Source organism: Carassius carassius, chromosome 2, assembly GCF_963082965.1.
Source record: "Carassius carassius chromosome 2, fCarCar2.1, whole genome shotgun sequence".
Classification (NCBI taxonomy): Eukaryota; Metazoa; Chordata; class Actinopteri; order Cypriniformes; family Cyprinidae; genus Carassius; species Carassius carassius.
The window spans coordinates 48,513,640-48,536,252 of NC_081756.1; the positions used below are offsets into that span (position 1 = coordinate 48,513,640).

General features: G+C 35.7%; 1 protein-coding gene across 36 annotated transcripts in view; it reads left to right on the forward strand.

Annotated features, from left to right (window-relative positions):
- Positions 1-22,613, forward strand: part of LOC132111166 (adhesion G protein-coupled receptor L3-like) — a 277,367-nt gene that overhangs the window by 223,598 nt on the left and 31,156 nt on the right. For 24 of the 36 annotated variants that reach the window (XM_059518330.1, XM_059518347.1, XM_059518416.1 and 21 more), the window contains 4 exons: positions 3,191-3,374; positions 7,735-7,857; positions 9,758-9,963; positions 16,088-16,264. In XM_059518330.1, coding sequence (XP_059374313.1) covers positions 3,191-3,374; positions 7,735-7,857; positions 9,758-9,963; positions 16,088-16,264 — 690 coding nt within the window. The remainder of the gene's footprint in view (positions 1-3,190; positions 3,375-7,734; positions 7,858-9,757; positions 9,964-16,087; positions 16,265-22,613) is intronic. The other 12 variants (XM_059518336.1, XM_059518356.1, XM_059518394.1 and 9 more) reach the window with 1 other exon arrangement.

A 22,613-nucleotide genomic window follows, 5' to 3' on the forward strand; every position in this document is an offset into this window, starting at 1 on the left:
TGATAATAATTGTCAATATTTTATATATTTATAGTATTAATAATAATAATATATTTATTTTGTTTCAGAGTGAATTAAGACATTTCTTGGTGAGAGATTCTATCTATAGTTCTGTTTTATTTATTTATTTTTTGTTTATTTGTTTTGGATTTGTATGCCAGTCATAGCTAATTTTATTTTTTTATTTAGATTAAATGCTGCTAAATAACATCAACAACTACAATAATAATAATTTCAACAACAACAACAATAATAATAAATTAATAATAAAATGCATATGTAGTACTGTTTGTACTATTTGTTTTTTTATATTTATTTAAATTCATTTAACTAATTACATGTATTTAATATTAATTAGTGAGTTTAGTAGAAATGTGCAGTTACTTTTCTAAGCGACCAAACTGTCTAGCAATACATATTTAATTATGTTGATACTTATTTTAAATACATTTCTTATTTTATTTTGGGGTGAATTAAGACTTAAGGTTTTCTGTGTTGTCCAGAATATTGATTTTGTTATTAATTTGTATATTATTTCGTATGACAGTTCATAGAAAAGGCATTTATATTCAAATTAAATGCTATAATAATAATAATAATAATTATTATTATTATTATTATTATTATTATTAGTGGTAGTAGAATACATTTTATTTTTGTATTTTTTTAGGTTATTTATTTTAAGGTCTTGATGATCCACAAAAGTCTCTCTCTCTGTCTGATTCACATTTGTTTCTAATGTTCTGCTAATATGTTTACCTCCCGAATCCTTTAAAAGGCTCATCTGCATCACAAATCTCCTAACAATCTGTGTGCATTCATCTCATCTGCATAGACTAGACGTTTAAATGAATTGTGAACCTGTAAATGTTTTCTGTATGAATATGCATCGCGTGATTCGTGGTGATTTATACGCCGGAGTGAACTGGCGAGTGTTTGTCCTGATTGTGTCACCTGACCTGGGATCAGTGTTTAATATGCTGGCGTTTCCACCGGGCTTCATGAGGATCTGAGGTCAGGTGCTGCTAAAGCTGCTCGCGGGAGGATCGAACCTGTGTAAGCCGAGAGACAGACCGGTTCGTTCGGCCTGAGCCAGTTCAGAGCTGCTGCGGATTACAGAGACATTTCTGCGCTCACACCCACAGAGCAACAGTAGATTAGTGGGCTAATGACAAATATGTGTGTGTGTGTGTGTGTGTGTGTGTGTGTGTGTGTGTGTGTGTGTGTGTGTGTGTGTGTGTGTGGCTCTAACTCCTCCAAACCACTGAAACACACTTCATTCTGAGGGATTATTTCAAGCATGCAGCGCTGTCATCAGTTACTCAATAAAGATGTATCTTTGTCTTCAAAAGGGTGAAAATCTTATTTAAATGTGTGTATTTAGGATTCATAAAATGCTGCCAAATTAACATAAGGCCTTCTTTCCCCATAAAATCTTTAAAATTGAAATAAAGAATTATCATAAACGTAAACAAAAATGTTTGATAAATATACCTGAAATAGAATGTAAACTATTAAACGTTTTATTCGAATTATAATAATATAATATATAAAACAAACACATTTCACAACAATAAATCTAAAATAAATTGTAAATTCATTTAGTGAAGTTAAAACACTAAAATTACTAACTGAATAAATACAATTTAAAAGTGAAATGAAACTTTTGCTTGTAATATATATATATATGCTAAAAATGAACTAAAATGAAAATGAAAACTATTAAAGTGAAAGATAATAAATTAATTAATTAATCAATCAATCATATAAAAACTTTTTAATCCCACCAACCCCAGTTATTTATGTATTAATATATTCCTCAAATATTGAAAGGAAATGTGCTTGTAGTTGTTGCTGTAATATCAACAGTGGTACAGACCACCTTTTTTAAATTTATTATTTTTTTTATACTGGCTTTTGGTATCATGACTTTACATTAACATTAATTTGTTATCATATTTTTGGCCATCTATTGCAACAAGGTGTGTTTAAAAAATGCATAACCATGAATGAGATTTGAGAGATGGAGATTTTCAGTAAATAATGCTTTTAAATTGAGCATGAAGCTTCTTCTGGAAAGAGACATGCCGTGAAAGAACGGACGATTAAAAGCCAGTCTGTTTGATCGGTTCTTTCAGCATCTCCTTCCTCGTCAGTCTGAACTGAAGTTTTCTGTCTTCGTGAGATCGTTGGCCGCACTTGTTTAGGCTTGGGCTGATTAGCATTCCCGCAGTGTGTTTGGCCCGTAGCGTTTTAAATGTTTAATTGGCGGTGCTGATGTTGAGTGGAGTGATGAGGTTTTGATGATGGGGGTTAAACATTATTAAAAGGCTGAACGATCGCCACAGCTGTAGATCTGTTTCTGAGCCTCCGCTTCTAACCAAAATCACAGGCCACAGTCACTGAAGTGTCTCATTTCAGCAACTTGAAATCCGGCATCACAGAGAGCCAGAGGCAGGTGTTAAATGACTGTGTGTGTCTCAAACAGTGTTATTTTATTTTATTTTATTTTATTTTATTTTATTTTATTTTATTTTCTTTTCTTTTCTTTTCTTTTTATTTTCTTTTTATTTTATTTTATTTTTATTTTTATTTTTTTTAACCTTTAGAAAATGTTAAATGTCAACCTTTGTAAAGGTTAAAAAGGTCAATAGGAAATATTTTCTTGATCATTTTGTTATTTGTATTTCTCTTAAATTACAGAAAAACATATTTGTTTGATAATGTTATACTTATTCCTCACAAAAAAAAGAAAAAGAAAAAAACAGGAGGCAATATTTTCTTTATTCTTTATTTATTCATTTATTTATTTTTTCACTTATTTATCAGATAAAATACAGAACATTTACTTACTGAAATCACACACACACACACAAAAAAATTGCTTGATTATTTTGTCATTTATATTTGTCATATATTACAGAAATAAATATTTGCTTGATCATAGTGTGTGTTGTGACCATCTGTCATGTCATTACTGGTGTTTTGGATGTGGTTGTATAATAGTGTAGGTTCTTTTGACCAATTCCTGTCATTGGGTCTTATTCACAGTCTGTGTGTGGACTCCTGTTCCATCCATCATGCACTGATCTGAAGATCTCTCTGCATGCTTCTGTCAGTAGTTGTTGTAAGGTTGTGAGCAGGTTTTGTGCTGGCTGTGTCTGAATGCTGATGCTGTTTTCCGCGGCAGGCGATGGTGGAGACGGTGAATAACCTGCTGCAGCCGCAGGCGAGGACGGCGTGGATGGAGCTGTCGAGCGCAGATCAGCTGCATGCTGCCACCACGCTGCTGGACACCGTCGAACAGGGCGCCTTCGTGCTCGCAGACAACCTGCTGAAGACCGACGTCGTGCAGGAAAACACAGAAAACATCCGTGAGTCTTTCAGTGGTTTTTACTTTCAGTGCATTCAGTGCTTGTTGGTCATGCATTCATCATCAGTCGAACACTTGACCTTGCTGTTGCTAGCGTCCAACAATGCAGATGACATGAAATCATACATTTATCTTCTCATCATCAGTTCTCTTCCCACAGATAAGAGTCAGAAATACGGTGCTTAACCTTCAGAAAATACGAAATGTCAGCCATAGATTGTATGAGCTGCTTTACATTTGTATTTCTCTTAAAAAAAATGCTTGATACTTTCCCATTTATATTTCTCACAAGTTGCAAATTACAAGAGAGAAAATATTGCTGGATTATTTTGCCATTAAATGCTTATGAAGTATATGTTTTTTTGTCATTTACATTCCTCTGAAATTACTTAATATTCAAATTTTTCATTAATGACAGAAAATAAATATTTGCTTGACCATTCTGTCATTTATATTTCCCATAAATTAAAAAGAAATTGCTTGATAATTTAGTAATTTATATTTTTCATGAATTACAGAAAATAAAAATATTTGCTCGATTGTGTTATTATTTATTTATTTTTTCCAAAATTACAGAACAAAATCTTGATCATTGTAATTTATGTCTCATAAATTACAGAAAATAAATGCTCAATACTTTTTATTATATATTTATATAAAAAAAAAATGCTAAATTAAATGAATAAATAAAAACTCTTGATCATTGTCATTTTTAGCTCTCGTAAAGTACAGAAAAAGCTTGATATTTAGTCATTTATATGACTCATACATTACAAATAAAATAGTAATAATAATTGCTTGATTATTTTAAGAATTTATATTTCACAAAAAAAAATTAAGCTTTTTTTTTTTTTTTTTTGATCACTTTGTTATTGTCAACCCTAATAAGAGGTTTGGGTTGATCAGTAATGCTGTCACCTCTACACTTTGTGTAAAAACTAAGAATCTGAAATGTTTCTTGTTTTCCAAATTGTCACTTCCAGGGTGTTACAACAACAACAACAACAAAACATGGACTCTATACCTCTGATGCGTCCATAAAAGATAAAGTGTGACATCAGAGTGTGTCTTATCCATGGAAAGCATCAGACCTTGTTTTTGGATTCTGATCATCCATGAACCCCGAGCGGCCCTGATACACACCGACAAACCCGCTTTCATCACAGAGAACCTCATATCAGCGCCATTAGCACACACATTTGACTCCTTTATGACCGTGAATCGTGTTATTGTATTCACTGGAAGGCATAATTAAGCGTTTTTAAACGAAAGGGTGAGTGAGCATATGCTCCGAGCGATAATTTAGTGTCGTTTACGATGCGTTTCTCAGCCCGCAGAGGAATCAGACGAGACGTTTTGAGGACGCCCACGTTATTCTGTCCCGCCCGCATCTGTTTGTGAATATTACTGTTTGAATGCCAGCATTCCCGAGATCAGGCTGTTGTGTGTGTGTGTGTGTGTGTGTATTCCTCTGGGATGAAAGCGATGCATCTCCTCTTCCTAAAGATGGGGATTTAAGGTGGACTGGCTGCCATGGAAACTCCAGAATGTAGGTCTGCCGTCTCTCTGCGGAGATGGTTGCATTTTGGGAATTAATAAAACTGAATTTATCGTGTCTGGCATGCGATTTATCCTGATATTAAGGGATCCAGAGCTCGGCTCCGCGGGGGGAGGGAGTCCCTCCAACAAACTTTTTTATGAGGGTTATTTTATATCCTCCGTGCTGCGCGGTGATTAATCTACGGGCTGTGACACCTTTAGCAGACCTTCAGGCCCTGTTTGATGGGGTTAGTTTGCAGCGTTGTACGGTTTGTTTGGCCCTCGGGGCCGCTGAGTCCGAAATGCAGCCTTCAGTTAAAGGAATAGATCAGCCAGAATTGAAAAGTTTACAAACACTTGTGTCATTTCAAACCCATATTATAGTCTTTCTTCCGTGAAACACGCAAGGAAATGCTCTTGTCCATAAATACGGTTTAGAAACAGGTTTTCACTCAGAAATTCACTAAAAAATGACAAAGAAACTGCAAGTTAGACATTGAATGGATACAAAATTTTGAAGTACATAATTAATTACACAAAATGCTATTTTATTTTAAGCCATACTCTAATAATATGTTATATTAACTTCAGAACTTTAGAAAAGTGTACAGTTAAGTAATTTTCATTACAATTCACTGCAGTTTCCAGCTGAAATGAACACTAGTGGAAGTAAAACAACCGTTTTTATTCCTTGGGACAAAAATTATGATTACAGGGCCATATTATTGATTAATAAAGATGGATTTTCAAGCATTTCATTGCACAATACTATGTTATGAGCTCAAGACACTTTTAGCATAGTGCATGATCTGTATCACATAACCAGCTCCATATATATGGCTTTTCTGATGTAGTAAACTTGCTCGGTAGCGCACCCGGTACAGCATTTGAGATGCAACATGTTAAAATACGAGTCCCATGAAACACGAGACACAATAAAAGAGCTGAAAGACTTGTAGAAACAAGCACATGGTTGCTTCAAAAAATGTGTTTTTATCACGTTTGCTTTTGTTAACTCTTATTTACATAGTACGTCATTTTCATACACAATAGAGTAATGACCTTACAGTGCCACTAACCGGACATTTCATTTCCAACCAACCAGCGATGATTGACCTGTTCTGGATAAAACTGAACATTTTAGCTCAACTTACTTGACATTTCACTTTGAAACTGCAATACACAACATAATACATACATATATAAATACAAAAGACTTGGACCATCATATAAGATATCCATATTTTGTATTTTTATTCATTTTGAAGCTCAACACCCCTCTGAATGTTCCTCAGTTTATCTCCTTTTGTATTTCACAGAAGAATGACAGTCATACAGGTTCGCATTATCATTTTTGTGCAAACTATCCCTTTAAGGCCAACGTCGCAGCATGTGGAGAATGGAGAGAAGATTAGCGGCGTTGCCATCTGATGATAGTGTTGATGACACAGTCGTTTGGGGAAATAAAAGCCTGTTTGTGTGTGAGGATGGATGCTCATCTTTTGCCAACTTACCCTGAAGTGGTTGTTATCCTCCTTCTTCGGTTTATTATAATGTGCTTTTATAAAACAGCATGCCTTTGTATTTAGATTTCTCTCTGTTTGATGGAGAGTGTGTTTGTCCTCACGCTCATAATCTGGCGAGCAGATTTGGGGCGATTAACCTGTTGTTTAAACCGGCTTTTGATTTCTCTTGAGGCACAACAGCGTCTCGGCCTGCTGTTTGCAGTCTTAAGCTTTTCCCAGCGAAGCTGGAAGAAGGAAAAAGTATTTCCTGCAAGCTATAGTCGCCTGGTTCTGCCCACCGCTCTTTATCGCTCTCCTTTGTCCTGTCGGCGGCGAATGCCTGCAGGCCCCTGCTGCTGAATGAGTCTCCTTTGGGATTTTCAATGCTAATTTTGGTTTGATAAGTGTTTGTGTAAATGCTAGGGAATTTTGCGGCTGACTTCATTTCAGCTTCTCTGAAAGCATGTTTATGAATGCTCTAAAATCAGGCTGCAGGCCTGGCGCTGATGCAGTGAGTCAGTGCATTCATACTCTGATTAGAGAGCTGTGCTGAATCACTGTTGAAATCTCAGACAGCGCGAGATGCTTGGATATGTCCAAACAGCACAGCAGGAGTTTCATTCTCCATTTGAATTTTTTTAAACCGCAGACTCTACGCAAGTATTTGACGCAAACACTTACACGCAAGCTCGATGTCGTGCATCGTTGCATTTTAAAATGTACGTACGGTTCTGGAAGAGAAAAAGTATAAGAAGAAGTATAAAAGTGGCCAGTGTGAACAGAAAGCAACAGGGTGCTCTTGTAAGACTTCAGGTATCACCTCCACTGAAATAGCTGCAATTCAGTCCTATTTACATCACATAGACCTGTTTCCAAGTAAGTCTGACCTTAGAGACCTGTTACTATGGGAACAACTGAGATGAGTTTTAAAGAACTAAACGGACCAGATCATCAAACGAATCATCTGTAACTCATCAGAACCTGAGACCTTAAGAACAGACCTTAGATATCCATTCATTCAGATTCAATGATGAGTCTGTTCATGAATCGGACATTACCGCCATTTTCATGAACACCAAAAAGACATGTCAGCCAAGATTTTCAGTGAATAACGAAATTTTAATTCTTCACAGATAATGCTTGTATGAATAGCACACAAGTACAATTTTTTTTGTTCAGGTTTTATTTACTTTCATTATACTGTCATAAACTCAAAGTAATTCTGAGGTGTGTTATCACCACAGTCATGACTTTTCATGCATTGTGTAGCTTGTTATTCCGGCCTAACGGTGTGTTTGTGTGTCTGTCTTTGTTCAGAGCTGGAGGTGGCGAGGATGAGCACAGACGGAAATCTTCCCGATCTGAAGTTTCCACAGACGGGAGGACAAGGGAACGCCATCCACCTGTCAGCCAACACCCTCAAACAACACGGCAGAAACGGTACAGACACCACACACCGGCAGACACGGGTTATGAGCCCATGAATAATGAACATAAATATATATCAATAAAAATAAATGTAAAATAAACGTAAATTTACTAGATTTCAACTAGTTTCCAAAGCAATATTTTACTGAAAAATAAATATAATTTAAATTTAATTTAAATTAAATTAACTAATCAATCAATTACACTTCCAAAAAAAAATTCTCTCTTTTTTTTGTCTTTATTTGTTAAATACAAAATTAACTCAAATAAAGTAAAACTATAAATGAAAACCATAAAAATAATTATTATATATATATAAACCCAACATTTCAAATTTTCGTTCACTTTGGATTGAAGCACTAAGATTATTAAAACTAAAAAACTTAATAAAAACTGTATAAAACATATATAAAAAAATAACAATAACTAAACAAATAACAAAAAAAAATATCAATAATAATACAAATAATACAAATGCACAAAAAATAAAATAAACAAAAATAAATTATCTATATATACAAATAAAATCTAACTCAAAATATTAACAAAAACTATAAACATATAGATTGGTTATAATAATCGGTAAAATAACACTAATAAACGAATGGCACCATCTTACTCTTAAACTCTTGATTTCCAATATGGACTAACAATGAAGATCCTCCACATTTATTCCCATTTTATGAGCTGGTTTCCTTTCGTCAGAAGTTTTCTACCTGCCACCAAAAAAATAATTTTGTCTTCTTGTGAGTCCGTGATCCAGACACGGTGGGGGAGGCAGGGTTGGTTCATTTCTTTTTCACGAAAAGCAAATATAACGAGCAGAACTGTGGCTCTGTCAAAGGAGGCAGTAAAGCGCTAATGACCTCTCAATAAAGCTGAATCAAATCGACTCGCGGTTATTTTCTTCCCTCCCTTTTTTCTCGTTGCTCTCTCGAATCCTCTGTGCCCCTCAGTAAATGCTGCTGAGAGGAACAAAGCATTATGGATATTATGTATGCATTACGTAATCTACCGAATCCCATCTAATCAAAGCCCAAATTATTTCACTTCATTGCTCTTTTCCTCTAATATAATCTGAAAAAGGGCTTCAATCAGCTTGAGACAGTGTCTGCTCTCCATGATGTGCTAATGAAGAATTTTGAGGAACTCTAAAGAAACGTGCAGATGAACCCCGGTACACCCCATCAGGCCATGTCCAACAGCAGATTGAACACGCTTTGCTTTGTTATTCTGTCGCTTTGGCTTTTAAAAGGCTTTAGCAGGGGGCTGATCTCCCAAACGAACTCCCCTCCGATCGCTAACGTGCTCTTTCTCATTAAGAGCCAATATTTTCCCACTTCAATTGATTTCCAGCAGCATTTTTTTTTTTTACCTTTTAATAGGGTTAAGGTTTTCTAACATTATGTGTAGGTACAGTAGACTTCATCTTTTATAAATAAGACGATTAAAGAAATTGATACTTATATTCTGCAAGGATGCATTAAATTGATCAATGTAAACTTTCTATTCATTAAACAATCCTGAAAAAATCATCACAGTTATTGTTTAACACAACAACTATTTTGCTGCTTCAACATGAAATGTTTCTACAGCAAAAACTGTACTCTTACATGCATGACATGTTATAAATATTGCTCATTCATTGGCATATTTTTGCTACTGTTTCTCAGATTTGGAGGAGTTTTTCTTAATTTTGGTGGCACTTTTTCCCCAAGCCTCCGCTCTCTTGTATGCTAATATGATTGACTGTTTTATTTCATTTCCTCAAATGTGAGGATTTTTTCAGCTTCTGTTGAGCAGCGAATACTTCTGAGCAAATTGAAACCAGTGACCTTTGTCATCATAATGATGCTGAATAAATTAATAATGAAACTAACAGCCGCTCTCTTTCTGTCGGTCTGTCTTTCAGGGGAGATCCGGATGGCGTTCGTCCTGTACAAGCATCTGGGTTCATATCTGTCCACTGAAAACGCCAGTATGAAGTTCAGCAGTGAGACGTTAAACACAAACTACTCTGTCATTGTCAACTCTCCCATTATAACGGCAGCCATCAACAAAGACAGTAACAAAGTCTACCTGTCCGACCCCGTTATATTCACCGTGTGCCATATTCAGGTATGGAGCCGAGCCGGCTGGTGTTAGGTTCACTTGGGATTTGCTATAGGAATAATAGCATAACATTCCTTGGAATAATCATTCTGGACCGTGTATATGTGTGTGTGTGTGTGACTGGTTGGGTAACTCGGATGAATAGGTGATGAATGAACGGTCCCTCAGTCACACCACCACCATTTATGCCAGAATGATTTTTCTCCAAGCATTTTTTGGAAACACACCCAAAAAATGAGACACACACCATGATTAGACAGGTCGCGAGATCTGGGAATTTGATTTGACCCACACTGAATCTACGCCCGCAGAACTCGTGCATTTTTCCACAGAATCACAGCCCTGTGTGTGTAAATGTGTTGTTTAAACATATATATATATATATATATATATATATATATATATATATATATATATTAGTGGTGGGCCGTTATCGGCGTTAACATGCTGCGTTAACATGAGACTCTTATCGGGCGTTAAAAAAAATATTGCCGTTAAGTTGGGTTGGGAGCTGGGTCTATACTAAGCAAGCTATGATGACTTTCACCTTGATATTTTATAGAACAGACTGGCTGAGAGCAGCCTAAAAAGATGCTCTGGACAGTTGACGGGCCACTGCTGCGCATCGTCACGAAAACTTATCTTTTTCACGTGTTTTTAAGCCTTACCGCTTGTCGATTTAAACATTAAAGCATCCAAACACAAGACGCGGAAAAGCTTAACAGAGCTGGTTACTCGCGCGCTGTGTTCGGTGCGAACCGAACTCTCTTCTGCGAAGTTCTCCTCGAAGTCCCTCCTGCACCTGAACGAACAAATACAAATCGCAGTTTGAACGAACAAAAAGATGTGAAAGAGCCCAATTCAGTACTCGCTGTGTTCTGGTGTTCAGGACTCACGCAGAGAAAGGCGTCTCAAAACACTTGAACATCGAATTTGCTTTTTTTTTTGCTCTTGTGCCGACAAATACATACAAAATATGTCAAAATACCCACCTTGGAAATTATGCTCTAAAAAACTGTCAGTTATTTATTAAGTGAAACAGTTGACGAAAAAAATGTGATGTGTATTATATTGGATGCGTTCATCGTCTCTTAAAGTGACCGCGCCTAATTTAGCTGCTAGCGGCTGTAATGTTAATCCAAGAAAATGAAGATGAAAATCACTCACTGCTCTTGACTGAATTACTTTGTAGTTTTAACAGTCAAACCAAAAATTGTTCAGACACCAGATATAATTTTTGATATATATAGCAAAACTGTAATAATGTGAGAAATGTTGAAAGTGTCTGAATAAATGAAGGTTTGATTGTATATTTCATTTTTACATTGAAGACTATCCAGTGCTATTTTACATTTAATTATTTGGTTTCTGTACCTTGACACCTACAAACTTGAAAAAAACTAAAACATTGTGTAAATAGCACAAATAAATAAAAATAAACGAACATACAAATTAAACAATTTCAAACAGGGCCCACTGGTACAACCTGCACCGGGTCCCCGCTGACCCCAGCTACGCCCTGCTCACGCCTGTTTCACACGTACTCCGTCTGCAGTGCGTATGCAGTCCGTGTGCGTTACGTATGTGGTGCAGCACGGACTCGATGTGCTTTCACACAGGACGCGTTTGCAGTTCGCTGCACTGCTGCAGACGCAACACTCCTGGAACGCAACTAGAATCCGTTAACATGGGTGCGTAAAAAAATATGCAACGCATACGCACTGCAGACGGAGTGTGTGTGAAACAGGCGTAAGGTTGTTTGCACCATGTGCAATGTGGAATTAGTTTACAGCTTTTTTAAGCACTTTGTGATGCATTTTGGAAACAGGAGATGAGCCCCTTTTCTAATGCACCACCTAGCTTGATAAACCCCTTATCAAAGACTTACTGTTTGTCAATTTTATTTGGGTAACACACATATTCTGAATGCCTTCGGCAGAATTCGAATGAGCCATTTTAATCTAGATAAATCTAGATTAATTTCAAGATCACAGTGAGATTAATCTAGATTAAAAAAAATTATCTATGCCCACCACTAATTAATTCAAAGCAATTATTGATTAATTCTGTATTAAGGATGATAACCATGATAACGCTATAGTTTTAAAAATCATTATAAACTCAAAAGAAATTATTATATAAAGACTATTATTTATAGTCCACTTTAGACATTTTACTAACTATAGGTTCCTATGATTTCTGCAATGTGGACAATGGGGATGAAATAGCAGAATCCAGGCATAAAATTTAAATTTACCATATAATGCGGAATGTCATATAATTAGTCAAATTTTGGATGAATACATTTTGGAGGAGGAAAGTTTTGAAAGTGATTCCAAAAATATCATTTCTGTGTGTCATTATCAATGCAGCTGTGGTAAGGACTGAAAATGAAAGGGTTTGTTAATTTATTTATTTATTTATTTTATATAAAAATATAAATTAATTTAATTTTTTAGGAATACATCTGATTACCAGAAAAAACTAAAATACACAACACAGAGTTTCTGGGGACATATATATATATATATATAAATAATGGTCCTAGTATTGTAAAAATAAATAATAAATAAATAAATGCATAAATTACATGTAAGTTTGTAAAAATAAATAAATAATAGTAAATAAATAAAATAATAGAGCCCTAAAAACATAATTTTGGTTAAACTTTTAATAAATAGTTGAAAGTTTCATGATTTTAATGAATTAGATAAGCTTTTAGATTACTTACATTTAATGTAACCATTAAAACAGATTAATAATAATAATAATAATAATAATAATAATGAAAACAATGTAATCCAGAGAAAAAAATAAAACTACTGTTACTTACAGTAGTAAGTAATTTTGCAACTATCTCAACTACTAATTAGAGTATTAGTACACTGTTAGTTTATGATCCTACCAAGTATCATTGGGATGCCTTTCAAGAGGATTTTTTATTTATTATTTTTTATTTTTTAAAACATTGTCAGCCAGACAGAATCCTGTTTTAAATAGCTTGAGCATTTCATATAACTGACAACAAAACCGCAGCACAAGCTTTTAATAAACAGAACAATATTGTGAGTTGATGTGAAGTTTAGTATAATTATCATTATAGTCATCATACTTGGTGTAAATGGGCTTTTACCCTTGTGAAACAAAAGTATGCTTAAGCATTGTAACTATTAGACTTTAAAAGAATATACTTCTGTGATCTAAATGTAATGTTTTCACACACTCAATGTGCATGTTAATTGCAATTGAATGAAAATGTTTTATAGTTTACATTAAGATTAAATGAGTTTAGCTCAATTTAAGTGTGTTTTTGACCCACTTAAGTAGGACTAAAGTACAACTTTATATGTCATTTCATTTTTCTGTTGTCTTATGGTAAAATGGCTCATCCAATTTTATTGTTATCATTCTTCCTGCAATGTCATGATCGGTAAAAAATAGTTCTGCTGGTTAAAATCTGCCAACCTGCCCCCCCCCCCCCCACCAGCATTTATGCCTGAATTATTTTTCACCAAGCGCTTTATTGAAACCCTCCCAGAAAATAACACACACACAGAATCTCTGCCTCCAGGCTCGATTAGAGCTGGGAACGTGATTTCCTGTTTGTGTGTGTTAGATTGCTCATGGGAGAAAGATATCGGCAAATCCAAGAAAGCTGCAGATTTCCACATAATACCAGCATCCAGCCACCGGAGTCAAGTCAAGTCAAGTCACCTTTATTTAAATAGTGCTTTAAACAAAATACAATGCGTCAAAGCAACTGAACAACATTCATTAGGAAAACAGTGTGTCAATAATGACAGTTAAAGGCAGTTCATCATTGAATTCAGTGATGTCATCTCTGTTCAGTTAAATAGTGTCTGTGCATTTATTTGCAATCAAGTCAACGATATCGCTGTAGATGAAGTGTCCCCAACTAAGCAAGCCAGAGGCGACAGCGGCAAGGAACCGAAACTCCATCGGTGACAGAATGGAGAAAAAAACCTTGGGAGAAACCAGGCTCAGTTGGGGGGCCAGTTCTCCTCTGACCAGACGAAACCAGTAGTTCAATTCCAGGCTGCAGCAAAGTCAGATTGTGCAGAAGAATCATCTGTTTCCTGTGGTCTTGTCCTGGTGCTCCTCTGAGACAAGGTCTTTACAGGGGATCTGTATCTGGGGCTCTAGTTGTCCTGGTCTCCGATGTCTTTCAGGGCAGTAGAGGTCCTTTCTAAGTGCTGATCCATCATCTGGTCTGGATACGTACTGGATCCGGGTGACTGCAGTGACCCTCTGATCTGGATACAGACTGGATCTGGTGGCCACGGTGACCTCGGAATAAGAGAGAAACAGACTAATATTAGCGTAGATGCCATTCTTCTAATGATGTAGCAAGTACATTGGGTGTTATGGGAAGTGTTTCCGGTTCACCTATTTAATGCACCCTAAAAATCCTTTAACGGATTTGGATATTAAAAGCATATTAGTATGTTATGTGTATGCCAGGTTAAAGAGATGGGTCTTTAATCTAGATTTAAACTGCAAGAGTGTGTCTGCCTCCCGAACAATGTTAGGTAGGTTATTCCAGAGTTCTGCGCCAAATAGGAAAAGGATCTGCCGCCCGCAGTTGATTTTGATATTCTAGGTATTATCAAATTGCCTGAGTTTTGAGAACGTAGCGGACGTAGAGGATTATAATGTAAAAGGAGCTCATTCAAATACTGAGGTGCTAAACCATTCAGGGCTTTATAATTAATAAGCAAGATTTTAAAATGTATCAATGTTTGATAGGGAGCCAGTGCAGTGTTGACAGGACCGGGCTAATATGGTCATACTTCCTGGTTCCAGTAAGAACATTTTGGACTAGCTGTAGTTTGTTTACTAAGCGTGCAGAACAACCACCCAATAAAGCATTACAATAATCTAACCTTGAGGTCATAAATGCATAGATTAACATTTCTGCATTTGACATTGAGAGCATAGGCCGTAATTTAGATATATTTTTGAGATGGAAAAATGCAGTTTTTACAAATGTTAGAAACGTGGCTTTCTAAGGATAGAATGGAGTGTTTGTTTGTTACAGATTTGGGCTAATTTGATAATGCTTTAGCCACCAGTGCCAGTGTTTTACTCTCGGCTCCTCGGTTTAAATCCATTCCTTAGAATTCAGTTTTATTTATTTTCTTCCAAAATGCAGAAAAAACATTCTGACTGCATCCTAGTTTAGAGGTCACAGTATGGAATGGACGCTATTTCAATTAGTTTGATGATATTAAATTATTATCTATTGGCTTAGCCTTGTGAAAATGAAAGTAGACTTGAGTGTTTTTGGAAAACAGATTATAACGGAGTGTAAACTAAATAAAATAAAAATTTCAGCTGTGTTATTTTAGTATAAAGGAGAAACTATTATATTTTTTAGAATGAGCTTTATTTTTTATAGTTTCCATTTTCATTATATTTAATTAAACTGTCTATAGTTTATTATATATATATATATATATATATATATATATATATATATATATATATATATATATATATATATATATATATATATATATTTGTACTTAATATGACTGCTTTTTTGTTAATCTATCATTTTTATTTTAGTTGTATTTTTACATTATTTTCTAACATCAGGTAAAATTTAATCAAAGTGACACATTTTTCTTTGCCAACTTTTCTTTGGAGTTTTTTTTTATATTATTATTATTATTCTATTACAATTAATGTTTATTTAATTTCAAGTTAATGGATTAATTTTAGTTTCAGTTTTAGTTAACTATAATATCCCTAGTTTTCAGATACGTACCCTACTTACCCTTGTGAGGAAATGTACACTTAAGCATTACTACCGAAATAATCTATTTTAAAATAAGCTACTTGAATGTAATGTTTTCATATACTCAGAGTGCATGTTAATTACTATAAAAGGGAAATGTATTATTGTTGAAATATAGATCAAATGCAGTTAGCTAGTTCTTATAATCTTACAATTTTTGAAAATGACTTCTGCTGGTTATTTATTTGTATTTTTTTGTGGCGCCTGTGGCAGCAGGTTTTGAACCCTGAGTGTAACTCTTATTCTCACTTATGTCGTGTGTTTTGCTGCTTTCCTCTCTGACGCAGTTTGTTCTACCTCCTCTTCCAGCAGTCAGAGGAGAATTTCAACCCCAACTGTTCGTTCTGGAGCTACTCGAAGCGCAGTATGACGGGCTTCTGGTCGACGCAGGATTGTCGGCTGCTGGGAACAAACCGAACACACACCACCTGCTCCTGCACACACCTCACCAACTTCGCTGTGCTCATGGCTCATGTGGACGTGCAGGTAAAGACGCTTCCAGCACATCTGTCCCAGATATAAACATCAGACTATTCATCTGCATGCCGATCACAGCAGAAATTGTTCCACTCTACGAAAACAAATACACGAAAACTTGCAGCTATCATGTAAAATGAATTATAATAAATAATTGTAATTGTACGTTAAAATGCATTATAATATTTGGAATCTGAAATTGGTTGTTTATCATGTTTTTTAATGCATTATACTTTCTAAAAGTGTAACAATGCATAAATAAGTGTTGTAATGTATTATTACTGTGATTTTAATTATTTCTGCGATCATACAGTGCAATATAAGGTGCGTTACAAGGCATAACTCATGCAATTAAAATACTTTTATAATGCATTATGTATAAAAGCTTTAAGTGTTACACAGGGTTTTTAGTTTTTAATTAAATAAAACCATAAAAACAAATGTTGTTGCTTAAAAAAATAAACAAATAAACTGTTAAACTAAATTCAAATGATAAATGTTGTTTTATAGTATATATATATATATATATATATATATATATACAGAAAATATATAAAATCTTAAATATCACTATACAATAGTAAACTATGTATATTCAGTACTACTACTACTAATATATATATATATATATATATATATATATATATATATATATATATATATATATATATATATATATATATATATATATATATATATATCATAACTACTAACATGACAAACATGCTGAAAATGTAACTAAAATTAAAGACTGAAAATATAAAAAATATAATTGTATGATATCAGACTTAGACTAAGTGATGTAAATCATCCCGTGATGTTTGGAGCTGCTGAATGTCTTCTGCTCTGAAGAAATCAGAAGAAAGGCATGAGGTGTGTTTATGTGGAGCAGATCTCTGTGGAGACTGTTTATTGTTTGCTGATGACTCCAGGCTGTGAGGTGCATTGTGGGAGATCAGCGGGTGGGCGGTCTTTATCTCTCCATATGATACATGATCAACGCAGATTCCCAGCTGAGCAACTTAATACACACCGAACAAACAGGCATACACTTGTGTATTTGCAATGTTACTGTTGCTTGTGAGTTGGTTTTGTGTGTTTTTTAAAGGCCGACATGATGCGTCAGATGTACAGCTTTAAGTTTTTGTGAGTCAGCTCCATGCATTGTTTTCACCCGTTGACCTATTAGTGCCGTATCTGTGTTGTTGTTTCTCTACTGATGTCTATTGTTGTGTCAGTGTGGTTTAGCGTCTGGCAGGCGTGGAGTCACATGGGACGGAGCCTCAGCCAGGTGCATTAAGTTTAAAAGCTTCATTTACATTTTTCATTCAGAGCCCAGGTTCGGCTTTGCCTGGAGAGAAACAGAAGAACAATTGACAGGAAAAAGTGAAAAATGAGGGCGAGAAAAGACATTTTGAGGGATGAAAGAAAGGCCCTGTGGAGTGCCGTCGACAGCCGTGGCTCTCGAGAGAATGAGAAAAAAAGGAGTAGATCGCTGACAGACATTTTGATTAGCAAGTGAGAAGGGAAAACTGCAGGTCTCCTTCCGGTCCTGCTGTTTAAAATAAAATCTGGCCACTCAGATTTACAGTGTGTGAGTCACATCTGGAAGTAGAGGTCAGTGATTGATGAGGATTGGGAACACACCTATTTGAGGCAGTGACATGCCCATCACCGAATTGGACACACCCTCGCCACGCTTAGACACACCCACATTTGCACATGAGTGCCAACTAAAGCTATAACAAAAAAATGTCATAATGGAAACAAAACCGCTAGAAAACATACGTATCAAATGAGAAATTTGAAATTAAATAGTAACTAAGTACATTTTCAAATGATAAAATAAACTAAAGCTAAACAGAAATATTTAAAATTAAAAGAAAATTACGAAAGCATTTTTTTATTAATCTTTAAAATGGAAACTTAATAAAACAGCTATTATTAATTAGAATAATTAATTTTTTTTTATAGTTTAGGATGCACAGTCATCAAAAATAGACATGTCTACAATATGCTTAGCCACACCCACCACACATTTGGCCACACCCCATCATGGATTATTCCCATTCACTTCTGGCTTGAACACACCCACCTTGGGCTTAGCCACACCCACTATAGATTTGGTTTGTGGGCATGTCTTGGTTTGTGGTCAAGTTTAGAGCTTGTGGTTATTCAGGAAAACAGATCAACGATCTGACAAGTAAACTGGATCTCATTAACTATGAATAATAATAATAATAATAATAATAATAATAATAATAATAATAATAATAATAATAATGAAAACTTCCAGTGGTTTTAACAAAGTAATCTTTTTTTTTTTTTGGGGGGGGGGTGGGGGGGTGGGAGAAAGAAAAAAACGGAAACAAAGTACTAACTGAAACAAAGTTGACATACTAAAATTACTGAAACTAAAATTAAAATGTAAATAAGTTTAGGCAAATTAGAAGAAAAAAAACGTGCATAAATTACTACATCTAAAATCGATCTAAAACAAGCCTTGTTTTTTTTTTTTTTTTAACAAGCAAAAAAAATAATAATAATAAGCAAAAGTCAAAACAGACAAACAAAAACCAAAAATGGAAAAGTTGCCTCATGTATTAGTCGCCTCATGTATTATATATACATGTATCTGTGCATTGTACTGTATACAAAATGGATGTATTACTGCATTACTGCATAAGTTTAAGCCACACCCTTTTCAGATATGACCACACCCACTTAGCTGTACAGCCTTATAGATGGGTTTCATTTCCTGTTTGTGCATCCATACAGTTATGCGTTCTTTCACTCTGAGACTGTTGAGGTCCTCAGAGGTGAGCGTTGTGTTGTTGCCATGACTACAGCGGCGGCAGTGAGAGCGCTGGAGTGATGCTGAGTCTGGGGCAATGTCAGACAATCGTCATCCATCAATCTTAAAGGAGGCCCATGCTCTCGTCGCAGGGGTGTGCGTGTGAACGGCGACAGAATTACACCTCGTTAGGACGAGGAAACAAGGACTGATTGAATTCTGAGTGAAATGTGTTCATGTTTACTGCTCTGAAGGCCTTCGTGGATGACTGAAATCATTCTACACGTTCACTCTCATCTCAACTAAAGCAAACTTCACATTCCTCTCGATGCAATTCCTCCTCCTGAAGCTACTTACATGCTTCTTTCTCATCAAGGCTGCGTTTATTTGATCAAAAATACAGTAAAAACTGAAATATTATTACAGTCTAAAATAGCTGTTTTCGATGTGAATACCTGTTAAACTGTAATTTATTACAAATGCAGCTGTATTTTCAGCATCATTCCTCCAGTCTTCAGTGTCACATGATCTTCAGAAATCATTCTAATATGATGATTTACTGCTCAAGAAACATTTCTGATTATTATCAATGTTGAAACAGTTGTGCTGCTGAATGAGGATTTTATTTTTATATTTTACAAGTTCAAAGGAAACAGCATTTATTAGAAATTTCTTGTAACATATATGTTTTTACCGTCACCTTTGATCAATTTAATGCATCCTTGATGAATACATGTAATGTTAACCATATTTCCAGAAGTGTTTTTTTGCATGTGCAGTGTTTTCAATAGGCACTTGAATGCTCCATTAAAACATGTTTAACCCGTGTGAACTGTATGTGATCATGTAAGAGAAGCGATGAACTGCTGCTGGTCACTGTTGATGTTGTAACTGCTTCATTGAAACAAAATGTTCAAAAGAACGGATTTGTGGAAACTTCTTTATCACTAGACTGTGTGAGACATCATCTGATACTGAGGAAAGAAGAACACAGATGGGTTATAAATCTACCAGATCTTGAGTCTGGAAGCACAGACACACACACACACACACACACTGATCTCTTTTACTTTTTTGTGTCAGTGTGTTTGATGGAGAGCAAAGCACTATTAATCAAACACCTGCTCCATCACCTCTATCTCTCTGTGTGTGTGTGTGTGTGTGTGTGTGTGTGTGTGTTATTCAGCAGATTGTCTGCTGATTGTCCATCTGTGTCTCTCTCCAAGAGCTGGTTGATATATATATATATATATATATATATATATATATATATATATATATATATATATATATATATATATATATATATATATGCACTCACCTAAAGGATTATTAGGAACACCACACTAATACTGTGTTTGACTCCCTTTCGCCTTCAGAACTGCCTTAATTCTACGTGGCATTGATTCAACAAGGTGCTGAAAGCTTTCTTTAGAAATGTTGGCCCATATTGATAGGACAGCATCTTGCAGTTGATGGAGATTTGTGGGATGCACATCCAGGGCACGAAGCTCCCGTTACACCACATCCCAAAGATGCTCTATTGGGTTGAGATCTGGTGACTGTGGGGGCAATTTTAGTACAGTGAACTCATTGTCATGTTCAAGGAACCAATTTGAAATGATTCAAGCTTTGTGGCATGGTGCACTATCCTGCTGGAAGTAGCCATCAGATGATGGGTACATGGTGGTCATAAAGGGATGGACATGGTCAGAAACAATGCTCAGGTAGGCCGTGGCATTTAAACGATGCCCAATTGGCACTAAGGGGCCTAAAGTGTGCCAAGAAAACATCCCCCACACCATTACACCACCAGCAGCAGCACGCACAGTGGGAACAAGGCATGATGGATCCATGTTCTCCTTCTGTTTACGCCAAATTCTGACTCTACCATCTGAATGTCTCAACAGAAATCCAGACTCATCAGACCAGGCAACATTTTTCCAGTCTTCAACTGTCCAATTTTGGTGAGCTCGTGCAAATTGTAGCCTCTTTTTCCTATTTGTAGTGGAGATGAGTTGTACCCAGTGGGGTCTTCTGCTGTTGTAGCCCATCCGCCTCAAGGTTGTGCGTGTTGTGGCTTCACAAATGCTTTGCTGCATACCTCGGTTGTAACGAGTGGTTATTTCAGTCAAAGTTGCTCTTCTATCAGCTTGAATCAGTCGGCCCATTCTCCTCTGACCTCTAGCATCAACAAGGCATTTTCGCCGACAGAACTGCCACATACTGGAGGTTTTTCCCTTTTCACACCATTCTTTGTAAACCCTAGAAATGGTTGTGCGTGAAAATCCCAGTAACTGAGCAGATTGTGAAATACTCAGACCGGCCCGTCTGGCACCAACAACCATGCCACGCTCAAAATTGCTTAAATCACCTCTCTTTCCCATTCTGACATTCAGTTTGGAGTTCAGGAGATTGTCTTGACCAGGACCACACCCCTAAATGCATTGAAGCAACTGCCATGTGATTGGTTGATTAGATAATTGCATTAATGAAAAATTGAACAGGTGTTCCTAATAATCCTTTAGGTGAGTGTATATATATATATATATATATATATATATATATATATATATATATATATATATATATATAACAAATGTTTATTATATAAGTTATTATTTTGTTGGCCGTGTCAACTGAATAATGTTTTTTTTTTTTTTCTTAGCCATTATGTTTAGTAAAGACTCCTGGAGTGCAACACTTCTTCTTCTTGTGCTCTGGGGGTCTATGAAAGCCCATAGAACGGCTAGCGGGAAAGTTAGGAGGTTTGGCACACATATAGAAGACAGTCTCAACATTAACCATAGATAGTTTGGAGTCTCTAGCACAAACCCTATAGCGCCACCATCTGTAGGGACCAATTTCTTCCGATTCCTTGGTTTAAGATGATTCAATAATGAAAAATCGGACCAGATTATCTTCAGACCATGCTAAATTAAAAAGCTGTGGAATTTAAATAATGTGCGAGTGAATTCGACGAAGAGCACACCAAAGTGAACGTGAGGCTATATCTCCATATCACGTGAGCACATTCAATCCAAACTTTATGTGTGTTATAATAACCAGGACCCAAGGTTTCCTGCTCAGTTTGGGCACAGCACCACTTGGTGGTCTGGAGATACGAAAAATAGGAATTTTTGGATATTTTTGGATAAACTTCTGGATATTTTTGCCCAATATCACAAGACTGGTCTCTTTAGTTTCGGTACGACATACTGAGTTAAAATACCCAATTTGTTTTACCTGCCGTCCATTTTGGGCGTCAGGCATTTTTTATTTTTACATAAAATACTATTGCAGTTGTCTCTGGGCTGGTACCTTTCACTAAGATATACAATTTAGTTAGTTATATATACACTTTCGGTGCCAATATGTACCTTTAAGGTACTATTATGCATCATGTAGGGGTAAATAAGGTACAAATGTTTTTCTGCGAGTGCATGTACACGTGTGTATGTGTGTTTATAGACACGTAGATTTACTTGAGCTCAGTGTTGACTCTATAAAGTCTGAGACTCGCTGTGGATTCTGCTGAGCAGGCTTGAGCTGTTGATTTACTTA